General features: G+C 42.1%; 1 protein-coding gene and 1 long non-coding RNA gene across 4 annotated transcripts in view; one reads left to right on the top strand and one right to left on the bottom strand.

Annotated features, from left to right (window-relative positions):
* Window positions 1-1,295: 1,295 nt before the first annotated feature.
* Window positions 1,296-2,836, bottom strand: LOC130273941 (uncharacterized). The gene is made up of 3 exons (XR_008844182.1): window positions 2,744-2,836; window positions 1,617-2,238; window positions 1,296-1,494 (listed from the first exon to the last, which is right to left on the bottom strand). It is a non-coding gene; the product is annotated as an uncharacterized LOC130273941 (long non-coding RNA).
* The window catches only part of LDLRAD4 (low density lipoprotein receptor class A domain containing 4), a 257,251-nt gene continuing 242,568 nt past the window's right edge, over window positions 2,076-16,758 (top strand). For 2 of the 3 annotated variants that reach the window (XM_056521505.1, XM_056521503.1), the window contains exon 1: window positions 2,076-2,215. In XM_056521505.1, coding sequence (XP_056377480.1) covers window positions 2,176-2,215 — 40 coding nt within the window. In that variant the 5' untranslated portion in view covers window positions 2,076-2,175. The remainder of the gene's footprint in view (window positions 2,216-16,758) is intronic. The other variant, XM_056521508.1, reaches the window with a different exon arrangement.

Here is a 16,758-nt window from a genome sequence, read left to right as displayed (position 1 = left end):
GTTTGTTGTATCTAAGTACACTCTGTTTCTGGGGTAACCTCCATACCAGGTATGAAGATGACAGATTCTATTTAAAGTGTAACTATTTTATATACTGTATGGCCCAGATTTATCAAAGTGTCTACAGTAGAGCTATTTTCTCCCGTTTATTTGGGTGGTGGGTTTGACTAGAGTGCATCTTATTTATCAAGAAGGTGCAGCTGGATGATGAATTTTGCGCAGCTTTGCTGTGGTGGGAAAAGCTCTATCACATACACTTGTGAGGGATGGAAGTAGACACTTTCCCGGGTCCAGAATTTGGCAGGTTAGGTGTTTTTACTTAATTTCACAGAGCTGCCTCGACATTTTTACTTGCATTTTAGACGCTACAATGAAATTGGATTGCGGTGTCTAAGGGGTTAAAGCCGGGCATCACCGTGATCGGTGATGTCTGGCATTAGAGATGGGTCCTGGTGACAGATAGCGGCCAGGACAACCCAGCTATGACCTGTGCTCAGCTCCTGAGCGCATGTCATAGAAGGGGAGTGGGACGCTGTCGTCCACAAGGGGTTAAAGGTTGAATTTTGGGAAGGTAGTAATTATTCTCACGCCTACTGGTAGGTGGTGTAACTTTGCACCTAAAAAAGTACCTTTTGACAAAAGTCGCAAATGATAAATACATGACCACTGCATGGTCAAAAAGAAAAAGTTCTACGGGTAGGCAAAAAGTTACCCGGCTAGCTCAGTCGGTAGAGCATGAGACTCTTAATCTCAGGGTCGTGGGTTTGAGCCACAGTTGGGCGAAGACTGGTAACTTTTCGTTTCTGGCTGTGCTTACCTGCATCACCCCACCCAACAGCTCACAGATACCCTCCTTGAAAAAAATAATACCAAATGCCTCAATGCAACTGAACCAGGGTAGGCAAAAAGAGTAAAACTGTCTATATCAAAAGACGCATAAAAGTCTCAAAATATGCTGCTTGCACCTGAACTGCGCCTAAACATAGACAAAAAAATGCTCTAAAAGCAATGATAAATCTCCCCCTATGTGTGTAAATACACGTGTACATACTGTATGTGTGTGTGTATGTGTATATATATATATATATATATATATATATGTGTGTATATATATATATATATATATATATATTATACACACACACACAGAAAGATACTTTGGAGCCTGTCTTTAGTGAGCATAAGACAGCAGGGTAAAACAGCACATAGCCGCATCCTTCTGCCTGTGGCTTCTAATGATCGGTGAGGGTCTCCGCGCACAGGATGTTATATTTTAATGTTATTCTTTAATGCATGTCAAAAGATTAAGATGTATATTATGAAATAGTTGCGTGATGTTCAGTATTGTTTTGTACTGATGATGGGGAACAAGAAGCTTTTTTTCTATTAGTCGTATTAAAACAAGCTTCAGATGAATCTGTCCCTGAGTTTTATTCCAGTCTTCTTGTGCTTTCGCCTCCTCTCCTCTGCCCCTTCGATCTCTAGTAACTATGGCTTTGAAGTGAAAAGATAAACAGCGTCAGGGGGTGATATGCAACTTCAAGCGCATGATGAGATTTCCATTTCAAAGTGATGTGTGGTCACACTTAGCATCTTGGCAACATAGCAATATTTACCTTTTGAAAATCCCTTGTAATGCTGACCACCCGTTCCAAAGGTTTTTTTTTTTTTTTGCCTTTGTTCATTTCTGTGTTGGCATAGGTCTTTGGGTAACCTAATCTCCAGTTTTCTTTTATTATTCTAGTTTGCGTGCCCAAGGGACTTGAGGCGGTCAAGATATTGAAGGCCAGACACAGGCCGACGTCTGCACCACGCAAACCCTGCAAGATCAAGGCAACTCTGGACTGATGGGAATACTACAGCTAAAGGATAATACTAAAACCCCTTCATAACTTTTAACTTCGACCTCTCTGAATATTGTGTTTACCATCATGGCGATATATTTTTGGTTGGACGGGTAAGGTGCCATAGATCTTTTTCTGGCAACAGAAGGCATTGCCCTATCACATCAGCCATTTGGACACTGTGGCTCAAAGCAGAGTAACTGAATGCATGGGAGCAGAGTAAGAAATGGACTCTGACTAAAATGGAAGTGACCTGACAGTTTCCTGCCCATCCGTGATCTCCAGCAAGGACAGGTTAAGGTTGGACGTTCATCTTCTCTGGAAGAGCAGTATGCAGGAAGCTGGTTTTCAGGCTACAAATGCTTTCACAGGTAAGGAAGTGTGGAGTGTATTTCTAGCAATAACACATGGATTCAAATCATTACTTTATCTACTAAATGCAGTAAGGTAATGCTATCCGTATTCTTTTTAATGGATTTAGATATTCTCAGGCATCTGGTTTAAAAACATAGGGGGAGATTTATCAAAACCTGTCCAGAGGAAAACTTGCTGAGTTGCCCATAGCAACCAATCAGATCGCTTCTTTCATTTTGAAAAGGCCTTTGAAATCTGATTGGTTGCTATGGGCAACTCAGCTACTTTTCCTCTGGACAGATTTTGATAAATCTCCCCCATACAGATTACTATGGGTCATTTATAGGCCATCTTTATCTATCAACTACATGCAACTGTTCTCTTTCACCTTACGTATAAGTTGCAGCAAATGAAAGTGAGGAAACTCTAGATGCTGTGACCTTTTTCTTTATTTTGAGTAATTTACTATAATTTCAAAAGTCAAAAATATAACTGCAGTCATTTTATAAATTTTTTACTGTTAAAGGGATTGTCCTTCTCCTTACCTGTCCATGGCGCTCTCCAGCGCCCACCTTCCTGGCCCGTTTAGCCAATCACCGATTGCCCGTGTACTGTTTGACCGTAATTCTTGTTTGCTGCATTTATACTGCAACTTGGTGACTTCAGCCTACCTAGATGTCATTTGCTGCTATCAGATACTATGCAAACTTTAATGATCTATGGAAACTTCACATACAAGGTGAAAAATACCCGATCCCTTACGTCGGGGTCATACTGAGTTTTTTGGCATACATTATATTGCATTCATTGCACACTCTATTGTATTTAACCCCTTAAGGACTCAAGGTTTTTCAATTTTTGCACTTTCGTTTTTTACGCCTTACCTTTAAAAAAAAATCATAATTTTTTAAATTTTGCACCTAAAAATCCATATGATGGCTTGTTTTTTGCGCCACCAATTCTACTTTGTAATGATAGATCAGTCATTTTACCCAAAAATCTACAGTTAAACAAAAAAAAAAAAAAATTGTGCGACAAAATTTAAGAAAAATGCCATTTTGTAATTTTTGTGGGCTTAAGTTTCTATGCAGTACATTTTTCAGTAAAAATGACACCTTTTCTTTATTTTGTAGGTCCATACGATTAAAATGATACCCTACTTATATAGGTTTGATTTTGATTTTGGAAACAAATCATAACTACAAGCACAAATATTAATACGTTTAAAATTGTCATCTTCTGACCCCTGTAACTTTTTTATTTTTCCGCAAACGGGGCGGTATGAGGGCTCATTTTTTGCGACGTGATCTGAAGTTTTTAGCGGTACCATTTTATTGATCAGACTTTTTGATCACTTTTTATTCATTTTTTCATGATATAAAAAGTGACCAAAATACGCTATTTTGGACTTTAGAATTTTTTTGCGCCTACTCCATTGACCATGCGGTTTAATTAACGATATATTTTTATAGTTCAGACATTTCTGCACACGGTGATACCACATATGTTTATTTTTATTTACACAGTTATTTTTTTAATGGGAAAAGGTGGGTGATTTAAATTCATATTAGGAAAGGGGTTAAATGATATATTTTTTTTTTTTTCCACTTTTATTTTGCAATGTTATAGCTCCCATAGGGGGCTATAGCACTGCACACACGGATCTTTTACATTGATCATTGTTATCCCATAGGATAACATTGATCAATCATTCGGCGATCGGACATGCAGGAGGAAGGTAGGAGCCCTCCTTGTGTGTTCCAGCTGTTCGGAACGCCGCAGCGTTCCCGAACAGCCAACTGAGCTGGCCAGGAGTAGTTTACTTTCACTTTAGACGCAGCGATCAAATTTGTACGCGCATCTAGAGCGTTAATTGCGTCACCGCGATCAGTGCCGGGTGCTATTAGCCACGGGTCCTGGCCATTGTTAGAGGCCAGTACCGAACCGCTATGACACGGGGCCACGCCGTGTCCCCGCTCTATAGAATGGGAGTGGTTAACCTTAAGTGGTCAATGGGAATATGCCATGCAGTTCACACACTGTGGCTCTTAAAGGGGTTATCCACCATAAGGTGATTTTAGTACGTACCTGGCAGACAGTAATGGACATGCTTAGGAAGGATCTGCGCTTGTCTTGGGGCTAAATGGCTATGTCATGAGATTACCATAACACTGTGGCTAGCTGTTTGTGAACTTGTATTTCCTGTTTGACTTTTTCTTTTTTTGACTACAAATCGCACAATTCCATCTTCCTCCCTCCCACACATCAGCCACCCCACCCATTGAAACATAAATGTGCTGCATCCATTCAAATCAGTGTGGTTTTCAATCATGGTGCCTACAGCTGTTGCAGATTGATCTATCTCCCACCAAACGATCGCTCCACCCATTGAAGCAGACAGGCTCCCTGTCATCAGCTGACTAGTGAGTCAGGTCTCGGCCGCATTGCAAGCTGGGAAAAATCTGAGACAACAGTCATTTTGTATGCTGATAAAAATAAATATTGGGGTGAAAATCACAGAAGAATTGTGAGAAAACTGTCACATACAGGTACAGACACTATCTTATGAACTACACTAACTTTGCAGCCCCTGTAGCATGGGTTTTAATTCCCTACAATTTTTTTCCACGGTATTTACTAGGCTTTCCCTACATTTTGCACTTCTCCCTACATTTTGCTTTTTTAACACATGCTCCGATCCGTCTGATTTTCCTTAGCTTAAATCCACTACATTTTCTGTGGAAACTTTAGTAAATATGCTGGGTTTTTGTGAAAATGTAGGACATGCCCCTTTACCTTGCGATCACATCCCTTTTTCGGGTTATCTCAGTAAAATGGAGAGCTAGTCGAGTTTTTTTACAATTCTGGCCCAGATGGAATATCTGGTGCACAACCTGACAAAACATGTCGGGTTTACGGTAGTAAGTCAGGGCCTGTGTATTTTTTGAGCATGCATTTCAAGTATCCTGGAATAAGGGATGTTTATTATATTTTTAGTGGATTCCTTGGGACTGCACATCAGTATTGTAGGTGACTGATTTGTTTCATTGAATGAGGCTTATCTGCGCCCATGACCACGATTAAGAACTTAGTCAAAAGAGGCAAATACATGACAGAAATCTAAAGCTATACATAGAATTTCTGCCATTGATTTCATAGCCTACATTTTTGCTATTGTGAAATTAGCTGTGTGGGCTTTTTGCTGTAAGATAAATATGTTCTGACTAAACTGGACCGGATTAGAAACTGATACGTTTATTATCTTTAGCTTCCATTCATTGGAGTCAGGTAAGCATGTTCTTGGTCATCCTGCTGTTCAAAGAACTGCAGCAGTCTCTATTCAGTTGAAGGGGTCCGCGCTGTAACTCCCTATACAGCCTGGTGGCTAGTGGCTGCTCATAATTGTTAGCGGTAGCATATCTTAGCACTATGTCATAACTTTAGGAGGTGGAAATACCCCTTTAAATGCATTACTTATAGTTCCACATGTGGACAATAGCAGTTTTCTGCACATTCTTTTTAAAGGCAGCGCTCTTGCTTTTCTAACATTTACCACATTTGTTGAAATGTTATATGGTTTGGAAATCTTCCTTGTCTGTAAAGGGCTGATTGGACTTTTTTTCTGAAAATAACCCAGTACTGTATGTTTCTTATAAATTATATTTGGTTCAGCTTAACATATTAAAAAGACTTCCTTATTTCCCCTGTAATCTGTTTACTAGGGATGACTGCCAAGAAAAATCTCGACTGGGTTCCTCAGTTTTACAATGATGAGAGAAACAGAGAATTAGATGAAAATTATATTTTGACTATAGAGAAAGAACGATACCAAACAGATGACAGCACTTAGAATTGGGACATTAGAATAGTTTTCTTTTCCTAATTGAATACAGTTGACCACTATGAGGTATAGAACAAAGCGCCATGGAAAAATATATGCTTTTGTACATGAAATAGGCATCTCCTCAAATGCAGAAAAGGCTGAATAGAAAATTATATTTTTTCATGGCTAATTCCTTAAAGGGGTACTCCGCCCCTAGACATCTTATCCCCTATCCAAAGGATAGTGGATAAGATGTCAGATCGCCGGGGTCCCGCTACTGGGGACCCCCGGGATCGCCGCTGCAGCACCGCGCTATCATTACTGCACAGAGCGAGTTCACTCCGTGCGTAATGACGGGCGATACAGGGGACGGAGCAGCGCGACATCGTGGCTCCGCCCCTCATTACATCACGGTCTGCCCCCTTAATGCAAGTCTATGGCAGGGGGCATGACGACCGCCACGCCTCCTCCCATAGACTTGTATTGTGGGGGCGGGCCATGATGTCACGAGGGGCGGAGCCGTGTAATGCTCGGGCCCCTGTATTGCCCGTCATTAAGCGCAGAGCAAAATCACTCTGTGCAGTAATGATAGCGCGGTGCCGCAGCGGCGATCCTGGGGGTCCCCAGCAGCGGGACCCTGGCGATCTGACATCTTATCCCCTATCCTTTGGATAGATCGCCGATTGGACGATGGAGAGGCAGATGAGGACCCTCCCGTTGTCCGGTAAGCTGATCGGGATATCGCGATTTTGTCGCGATAGTCACGATCAGCTCCGCTGAGCTGCCGGAATTCTTTTACTTTCGTTTTAGAAGCCGCGATCAACTTTGATCGCGGAGTCTAAAGGGTTAATGCCGGGCATCGACCCGATCGGCCGTGCCCTGCATTAGCCGTGTGTCCTGGCTGCCTGTAGCAACCGGGACCCATCGGGTTTAAATCGTTCTGTGCTGGTGAGAACAGTTTAAACCCGGTAAACTGCACCAGGGCATACAGGTACGCCCTGAGTCCTTAAGGATCTGGGATGCAGGGCGTATGCATATGCCCTGTGTCCCCAAGAGGTTAAGGACCCAGCCCGTTTTCACCTTAAGGACCCGAGTATTTTTTGCACATCTGACCACTGTCACTTTGAGCATTAATAACTCTGGGATGCTTTTACTTTTCATTCTGATTCCGAGATTGTTTTTTCGTGACATATTTTAACTTATGTTGGTGGTAAATTTTTGTTGATACTTACATCATTTCTTGGTGAAAAATTCCAAAATTTGATAAACTTTTTTTTTTTTTTTACTTTGAAACTCTCTGCTTATAAAGGAAAATGGACATCCCAAATCAATGATATATTGATTCACATATACAATGGGGGAGATTTATCAAAACCTGTCCAGAGGAAAAGTTGCCCAGTTGCCCATAGCAACCAATCAGATCGCTACTTTAATTTTGCAGAGGCCTTGTTAAAAACGAAAGAAGCGGATTGGTTGCTATAGGCAACTACACCACTACACAGGTTTTGATAAATCTCCCCCAATATGTCTACTTTATTTTGCATCATAAAGTTGACATGTTTTTACTTTTGGAAGACATTAGAGGGCTTTAAAGTTGAGCAGCAATTTTCCAATTTTTAACAAAATTTTCAAAATTGGACTTTTCAGGGTTTCTTAAACAGGGTGTCTCCAGCTGTTTCAAAACTCCCAGCATGCCTTGACTGTCAGTGGCTGTCCAGCAATACTGGGAGTTGTTGATTTTCAACAGCTGGAGTCTCCATTTTGGAAACAGTGCCATATGAGACGTTTTTTAAATTTTTTTTTATTGGGGGCGAGGGAGGGTAACTGTGTAGGGGTATATGTAGTTTTTACTTTTTATTTTGTGTAGGTGTAATGTGGTGTTTTTAGGGTACGCTCACACAGGCGGGGGTTTACAGCTAGTTTCCCGCTGGGAGTTTGAGCTGTGGCTGAAAATTTGCCACAACTCAAACTTGCAGCGGGGAAACTCACTGTGAACTCCCGTCCGTGTGAATGTACCTGATACATTCACATGAGGTGGGGGGGGGTGCAAAAGTACAGCTGTCAGCATGCCCTTCGCCTGTCCGTGCAAGCTGGGAGTTGCAGTTATGCAACAGTTGTATGCACAGTGGTTGCAAAACACAGTTTGTTACTTAACTCAGTGTTTCGCAACCAGTGTGCCTTCAGCTGTTGAAAACTACAACTCTCAGCATGCATTGAACACCGAAGAGCATGCTGGGAGCTGTAGTTATGCAGGAGCTTTTCGCTCACCCCATTCTGAATTTATAGGACTTAATATGATGTTGGTTCACACTTTGCAATTATAACAGCTTCTAATCCTCCTGGAAAACTTTCTACAACATTTTGAAGTTTGTGCAAATTCTTACTCATTAATTAGGAAGAGCATTTGTGAGGTCAGACTTTGATGTTGCAGGAGTGAGCATGGATTACAATCTCCATTCTAGTTCATTCCAAGATGTGCATTGGGGTTAAAGGGCTGCTCCAGGGAAGTTAAGAAAATAAAAATGGCCCAAAGCCACCACAATACCTATTGTTTGCCCTGTAGTTATTCATGTTGTTTTTGGCAGCTCTTGTGGCCCCTGTAGTCTCCTTAATATTCTTTTTCCTTGCTTGCAGCCCAGACTACAACTCCCAGAAGTGGAGAGAGGCCTGTAATTTTCATCATAGGTATCCTCAACTATGAGAGACGTAATGGGAAATAAAAATCTATAAAATCACATTGTCTGATTTTTAAAGAATTTATTTGCAAATTATGGTGGAAAAGAAGTATTTGGTAACCTACAAACAAGCAAGATTTCTGGCTCTCACAGACCTGTAACTTCTTTAAGAGTCTCCTCTGTCCTCCACTCATTACCTGTATTAATGGCACCTGTTTGAACTTATCAGTATAAAAGACACCTATCCACAACTTCAAACAGTCACGCTTCAAACTCCACTATGGCCAAAACAAAAGAGCTGTCGAAGGACACCAGAAACACAATTGTAGACCTGCACCAGGCTGGGAAGACTGAATCTACAATAGGCAAGCAGCTTGGTGTGAAGAGAGAAACTGTGGGAGCAATTATTAGAAAATGGAAGATACACAAGACCACTCATAATCTCCCTCGATCTGGAGCACCACGCAAGATCTCACCCTGTGGTGTCAAAATTATTACAAGAACGGTGAGCAAAAAACCCAGAACCACACGGGAGGGGACTATTGAGTGACCTGCAGAGAGCTGGGGCCAAAGTAACAAAGGCTACGCCGCCAGGGACTCAAATCATGCAGTGCCAGACGTTGTCCCCCTGCTTAAGCCAATACATGTCCGGGCCCATCTGTAGTTTGCTAGAGAGCATTTGGATGAACCAGAAGAGGATTGGGAGAATGTCATATGGTCAGATGAAACCAGAGTAGAACTTTTGGGTAAAAACTCAACTCCGTCGTGTTTGGAGGAGAAGGAATGCGGAGTTGCATCCAAAGTGCACCGTACCTACTGTGAAGTGTGGGGGTGGAAATATCATGCTTTGGGGCTGTTTTTCTGTTAAGGGACCAGGATGACTGATCCATGTAAAGGAAAGAATGAATGGGACCATGTATCATGAGATTTTAAGTGAAAACCTTCTTCCTTCAGCAAGGGCATTGAAGATGAAACGTGGCTGGGTCTTTCAGCATGACAATGATCCCAAACACACCGCCTGGGCAACAAAGTCCTGGAGTGGCCTAGCCAGTCTCCAGATCTCAGCCCCATAGAAAAACTTTGGATGGAGTTCAAAGCCTGTGTTGCCCAGCAACAGCCCAAAAACATCACTGCTCTAGAGGAGATCTGCATGGAGGAATTGGCCAAAATACCAGCAACAGTGTGTGAAAACCTTGTTTGACCTCTGTCATTGCCAACAAAGGGTATTGACCAAATACTTATTTTCTACCATAATTTGCAAATAAATTCTTTAAAAATCAGACAATGTGATTTTATGGATTTTTTTTCTCATTAGGTCTCTCCTAGTTGAGGTATACCTATGATGAAAATTGCAGGCCTCTCTAATTTTTGGGAGAACTTTTTGGAAGAACTTGCACAATTGGTGGCTGACTAAATACTTTTTTGCTCCACTGTACATCTTATGTCCTCTAGTGGTTAAGATCATATATTTGTTTTAACCCCTTAAGGACACAGCCAAATTTTTCAACTCTGACCTGTGTCACTTTATGCATTATTACCTCTGGGATGCTTTTACCTAGCTTACTCATAATGAACTTTCTATGACATATTCTACTTTCTAATACTGGTAAATTTGTGTTGATACTAGCAGTGTTTCTTTTTATAAATCAAAAAAAGAATCCTACATTTCATGAAAAAAGAAATTTGAAATTTGAAATTCTTTGCTTTTAAGGGAAATGATCATGCCAAATAAAGTGTGAATAAGTCAGTTTTACGATGCCTGTGGACAAGATATTGTCAGTTCCCAGTGTATAATTATATGATGTGTGAAAATCCATCCGATCCATTTCAGTAAATGTGTCATCCATGAGAGGAAAGCCTTTCAGCTTCAGCTGTAATTGGATACATTTACCACCACAGCCATCTGCTAAGCACAGATTGTGTGGACAGTTGGGTGGCTGGGTGGCTAATCTAGTTGGCTGGACGTTTGGATGCCAGCAAAGAGCTGAATGGTCCACAAGAATAAGAAGCTGAATTGCAAGAGAACTGTGAAGATGAGAAGTCCTCTGCGAGGACTCAAAGGTTTGCTTTCATGGCAGACAGTATGAAGCTGGGTTTTTAGTTAAGGTCTAGGATTGAACATTGTGCCAAGCCAATGTGTGGCTGCCATGGTATCCTTCTTCCTACGTTTAGTCTTGTAGTACAATATTTAAAAAGTCACACAAAGGCCCAGATACATTATAGCATATTTCTGGCTCCAAATGAACCTGAATTGTGATGCATAGCAATTGAGACACATTTATTATTCCCGTTGTACACAGAACAGTCTGACTAGGTACATAGCTTTTTGGAAAAGGGACATGGTTTAAAGAGTACCTGTCATCAAACCATATTTTTTCTAAACAAACTCCGATTATATTTCCTAACTACTCCTAACAACCCTTCTGCCCTTAAAGAGGTACTTCGGCCCTAAGACATCTTATCCCGGGGGTCCTGCCGCTGGGGACACCCGCAATCTCTCATGTAGCACCCCCTATCAGCCTCATGGAGCGAAGATCACTACGTGTCTGATGACTCATGATCACGGGGCCGGAGATACTCCGGCCCCTTGATTGTGAGTCATGAGGCCGTAAGTATATTAAGACCGGAGTACCCCTTTAAAAAAAATTCCAAGCTTTAAAAAGCTCTGTATCATAACTTTCCCCTTGCTCACATTGTGTGAGGTCCCGGCAGGAGAAATTGGGCATTCCCCAGTAGGCGCGATGTCACTGAAGCCTTTGAGAGCTGTACTTAGCTATGCCCTGTATGCACTTCCTAAGTTTGGTCTCCTGCCAGGCCTGGAGGAGACCAAACTAACTGTTTGACTTCCGTAGGGAACAGAACAGAGCCACCTAGTGGCCATTTTTTCAATCACATTAAAAACATATAAAGGTTGAGAATTTTAACAGCAAGTAAATAGGAAAGTGTCTTATAATTACATAAGGAGCAATATATTAAAAGTTAAGTTTGGTGACAGGTACTCTTTAAACTGCAATTCAATGGGCTAAAAAATGTGCCAAAATGTGTCAGTATTATTTGCTCTAAACTTAGACTAGATAGGGCACACTTTGACTAGACAGCCTACAAATGCAAGATAACTAAAGCTAGTTTTATGACCATGTAAACTTAGACTAAACAGTTTGAGTGTGCCAGATTTTTAACAGGCTGACTTATTTTTAAAATAGAAAATGTGTTGCATTGGCGCACAGAAGCCACACCCCTTTTCACCAAAACCATGCTCTATTGCAACTTGCTAATGCCCCCTTATCAAGCATGGCTCTTATCTTCATTCTTTTGTCTCAGTTGGTATAATATGTCTAATGAGGTGTACACCAGTTTTTTTTGGCACAAACAAATCGAAAACTTTGGTGTAAACACTTTTTTTTTTTTTTTTTTTTTTTATTTCTCTTAGTTTTTAGAAGTGCACCAGCAGGCCTAGAAGATTAAACAAACAAGCATTCCGGTGATATTAATAATATTATTGTCTTTACATCAGAATGCCTGCTTTCACACTATAATAATACCTCCGTTATAAATGCCTGTTAAAAAAAAACCTGGAAATCAGCCGTTAAACGCCTGTTAGAAAATCCCATTACAGTGTCTGTGATTTTTCCAACAGCCTTTTTAACCCGTTATCGCCCGTTATAATAACGGACGTTATTTTGTGACGGGCGAATGAACGGAAGAAATAGTGCATGCACTATTTGTTCCGTTACTATCGCCCGTCACAAAATAACGGTTGTTATTAATAACGGGCGATAACGGGTTAAAACGGCTATTGGAAAAATCCCATAGATTATAATGGGATTTTTTTAACGCCCGATCTCCAGGGTTTTTATAACGGAGGTATTTTTATAGTGTGAAAGTAGCCTTAGTGAATCCTAGTATGTTATCAGCAGGACTGATGGTAAAAAAACAGCATTCATTATTGTATGTGAGGCATGAAACAGCTGGCAGTACATTGATACATTGTTACATTGATACATTGTTACATCTACAATAATATGACAGGCTGGCCAGATGGTGCATAAAAAAAATCTTCACTTTTAGATTACATATCATTACCAAGAATTACCTACCAAATGTAGGCAGTCTGCCCTACTGTTTTTACATTTTCATTGGGCTATATACACCATGAAATTTAGTAGATCAATAAATAGGTAATACAGGTACAAAATGAACATATTAGTATCTACGTAACTTTAAAAAAAAGCTAAATAACTTTAATACTGACACAGAGGGAAGAATCAAGTAATATCTTAGAGGGACTCTGGGATTTCGTAAGGAGAGTTTGTTGAAGTATGCACAGAACATATAAATATTTGCATTAGCTTTAGTTTAGAAGCAATAATTTTAGGAACAACAGTGCAGAATTGACTGTTCTCTTAACAATGGGTGCTTGCACCATCAATCTACCACCATGATACTTGTACTATGGAAATGTATTTTTTTATTTATTTGTTAGTTTATTTATTTGTTTATTTTTCACAACATATATAATGAAACATCCCTCTAGGTCAGTGGTTCTTAACCTTGTTGGAGGTACTGAACCCCACCAGTTTCATGTGCACATTCACTGAACCCCTCTTAATTGGAAAAATAAAATATGATTTTTTCAAATTCAAAACATAGGAGGTATATATTTATACATAGGTGCACAAAATGAACAAACCATTAAGAACAAAGAACAAAACCATTAAAATATGATTTTCACACAAAAACTAAAACATAATGAATATTTACTGCAAATCAGTGTGACTTCTGCTGTAGTCTTTCAGAGACCAGTTCAGAAATGCACGGCTTTACCTTGGCAAGTGCCACTCTCATGTCATTTTCGCAACAATGGCAGTGTTCCCCCACATTAGGCAGGCAGTGTTCCCCCACATTAGGCAGGCAGTGTTCCCCCACAATAGGCAGGCAGTGTTCCCTCACAATAGGCAGGCAGTTTTCCCCCACATTAGGCAGGCAGTTTTCCCCCACATTAGGCAGGCAGTTTTCCCCCACATTAGGCAGGCAGTTATCCCCCACATTAGGCAGGCAGTGTTCCCCCACATTAGGCAGGCAGTGTTCCCCCACATTAGGCAGGCAGTGTTCCCCCACATTAGGCAGGCAGTGTTCCCCCACATTAGGCAGGCAGTGTTCCCCCACATTAGGCAGGCAGTGTTCCCCCACATTAGGCAGGCAGTGTTCCCCCACATTAGGCAGGCAGTGTTCCCCCACATTAGGCAGGCAGTGTTCCCCCACATTAGGCAGGCAGAGTTCCCCCACATTAGGCAGGCAGAGTCCCCCCACATTAGGCAGGCAGAGTTCCCCCACATTAGGCAGGCAGAGTTCCCCCACATTAGGCAGGCAGAGTTCCCCCACATTAGGCAGGCAGAGTTCCCCCACATTGGGCAGGCAGAGTTCCCCCACATTGGGCAGGCAGAGTTCCCCCACATTGGGCAGGCAGCGTTCCCCCACATTGGGCAGGCAGCGTTCCCCCACATTGGGCAGGCAGCGTTCCCCCACATTGGGCAGGCAGCGTTCCCCCACATTGGGCAGGCAGCGTTCCCCCACATTGGGCAGGCAGCGTTTCCCCACATTATGTAGGCCAGTGGTCTTCAACCTGCGGACCTCCAGATGTTTCAAAACTACAACTCCCAGCATGCCCGAACAGCCAACGGCTGTCCAGGCATGCTGGGAGTTGTAGTTTTGCAACATCTGGAGGTCCACAGGTTGAAGACCACTGATGTAGGCGCAGGCAGTGTTCCCCCCACAGACATACAGCCTCCAGCCATATACAGTGTATGGCTGGAGGCTGTATGCCTGTGTACTGCCCACTTCAGTGCTCTGACCACCGCTCCGGCTATAGCAGTAGGTCTCGGGACGCTGGTCATTTACCAAGCTGGCCAGCGTGCATCTTCCTCCTTCTCTATCCTTCGGTCCTGGTTTCTATGGGCGCACGCACGGGACGCACGGGCCCTGCATTTTTAAACTTAAAGGGGTATTCCAAGCCAAAACCTTTTTTTTATATATCAACTGGCTCCGGAAAGTTAAACAGATTTGTAAATTACTTCTATTAAAAAATATTAATCCTTCCAATTGTTATTAGCTTCTGAAGTTGAGTTGTTGTTTTCTGTCTAACTGCTCTCTGATGACTCACGTCCCGGGAGCTGTGCAGTTCCTATGGGGATATTCTCCCATCATGCACAGCTCCCGGGATGTGACATCATCATTGAGCAGTTAGACAGAAAACTTCAGAAACTAATAACTATTGGAAGGATTAAGATTTTTTTAATATAAGTTATTTACAAATCTGTTTAACTTTCCGGAGCCAGTTGATATATATAAAAAAATGGTTTTGCTTGGAATACCCCTTTAATGCTGGGCCGCAGGGAGTTAATAGTGATGGGGGGGGGGAATTGCCCCATCGCTACAGCACGGGCAAACACAGGCTCTGCTTGGGGCCCCAAGCAATTGCTTGATTTGCCTGTCCTGTTGCGACCTCCACCGCCGAACCCCCAGGACTGACTCACCGAACCCCTGGGGATCGAACCCAGGTTAAGAACCACTGCTCTAGGGATTGATCAGAACAGGACAGAACATTGATAAGTGGCTTGCTATGGCACTATGGATGTAGAAAAATTAATGCTCTACCTTTTTAACTTTCTTTGTACAACTAAATAGATACTGTATCCACATTGCTGATAAAGTATCCAAGTGGCTAAAAAGTAAATGATTATTTAACAGCTATCAATGTGAGGATCTATAGTTTTTTTAATTCAGGTGTCCAGCAAGACTCTGCCTCCTGAGCCCTGGATTCAAGTCTGGTGCCAGAGCAGTTGATTCAAAGGTTTTATAAAAAGTGAGGGGCAGAGGCTGTCAAATCCAAGTTTCTATGCAGTGCACTTTTTTGGTAAAAAGATTACGTAGGTCCATACAGTTAAAACTATACCCAATTTATACAGGTTTTGTTTAATGTTTATTACTTTAAAAAAAAAATCATACCTTTTTCTACAAAAATTATCATGCTTAAAATCGTCCTGTTCTGACACCTATAAGGCTAGGTTTCCACCTAGTTTTTTTTTTACTCTTAAAAAAACACCAGCAAAAATGCCAGAAAAACTGCCACTGCCTTTTTCTGCCTTGTGGTGGTTTTTGTGGCGTTTTTTTTTTTTTTTTCATTTTTCTTGGTGTGTGGAAACAGCCAAATTTGTCCCCTGTGGCAGTTTTCTCACTGTCTTCAGGTACCACTCTGTGGGTCGGATGCTGAGCGTCTGGTCCGCAGAGTGTAAGGAGATAAGGAGGGATGTATAGCATCACTACTCACCTCCCCCGGCCATATATTATACAGGGGTGCATAGTGTACCCGTGTATACTATACAGGAGCCGGGAATCCCATCACCAGACTGACAGGACTCCCTGCTCCTATAGCCCCTTTGGGCGGTATACAGTATATACAGCTATACACACACACACACACAACACATTTTTATTATTGTCGGCTACATTTTTAGTGCCCTACCCGCCCACATAAATGGATCCCTGTTTAAAAATGTATTAAAATTTTGTTATAAAAAAAAAAAAATTTAGTTAAAGGAAAATTGTCAGCTTTCTCCCCCCCGCACTAACCAGTGGTACTGGCTGGTAGCGCGGGGGACACTGATCAGTTTGATGCTTACCGTGCCCGGATCAGCTGCGCCGTTCCGCCGTAATCTTCTATTTTTGGTATATTCAAATGAGGTGCTAACTGGCACCAGCCGGGCTAACTGGCACTCTGACGTCAGTGCCGCTTGCCGCTGCGCCGCCCAGCTCATCAATATTCCTCCCCTCACTCCTCCTCTCCCTCTTCTCCCCGCTCTGTAATGACAAGAGAGGAGAGGAATATCGATGAGCTGGGTGGCGCTGTGGCCAGCTGCGCTGATGTCAGAGTGCCAGTTAGCCCGGCCGGTGCCAGTTCATTTGCATATACCGAAAATAGAAGATTACGGCCAAACGGCGCAGTGGATCTGGGCACGGTAAGGATCAAACTGATCAGCATCCCCCGCACTACCAGCCAGTACCA

This window comes from Hyla sarda, chromosome 5, assembly GCF_029499605.1.
Source record: "Hyla sarda isolate aHylSar1 chromosome 5, aHylSar1.hap1, whole genome shotgun sequence".
NCBI lineage: Eukaryota > Metazoa > Chordata > Amphibia > Anura > Hylidae > Hyla > Hyla sarda.
Note: the sequence above shows the minus strand (reverse complement) of the source record. Positions and strands in the feature narration are given on the sequence as shown.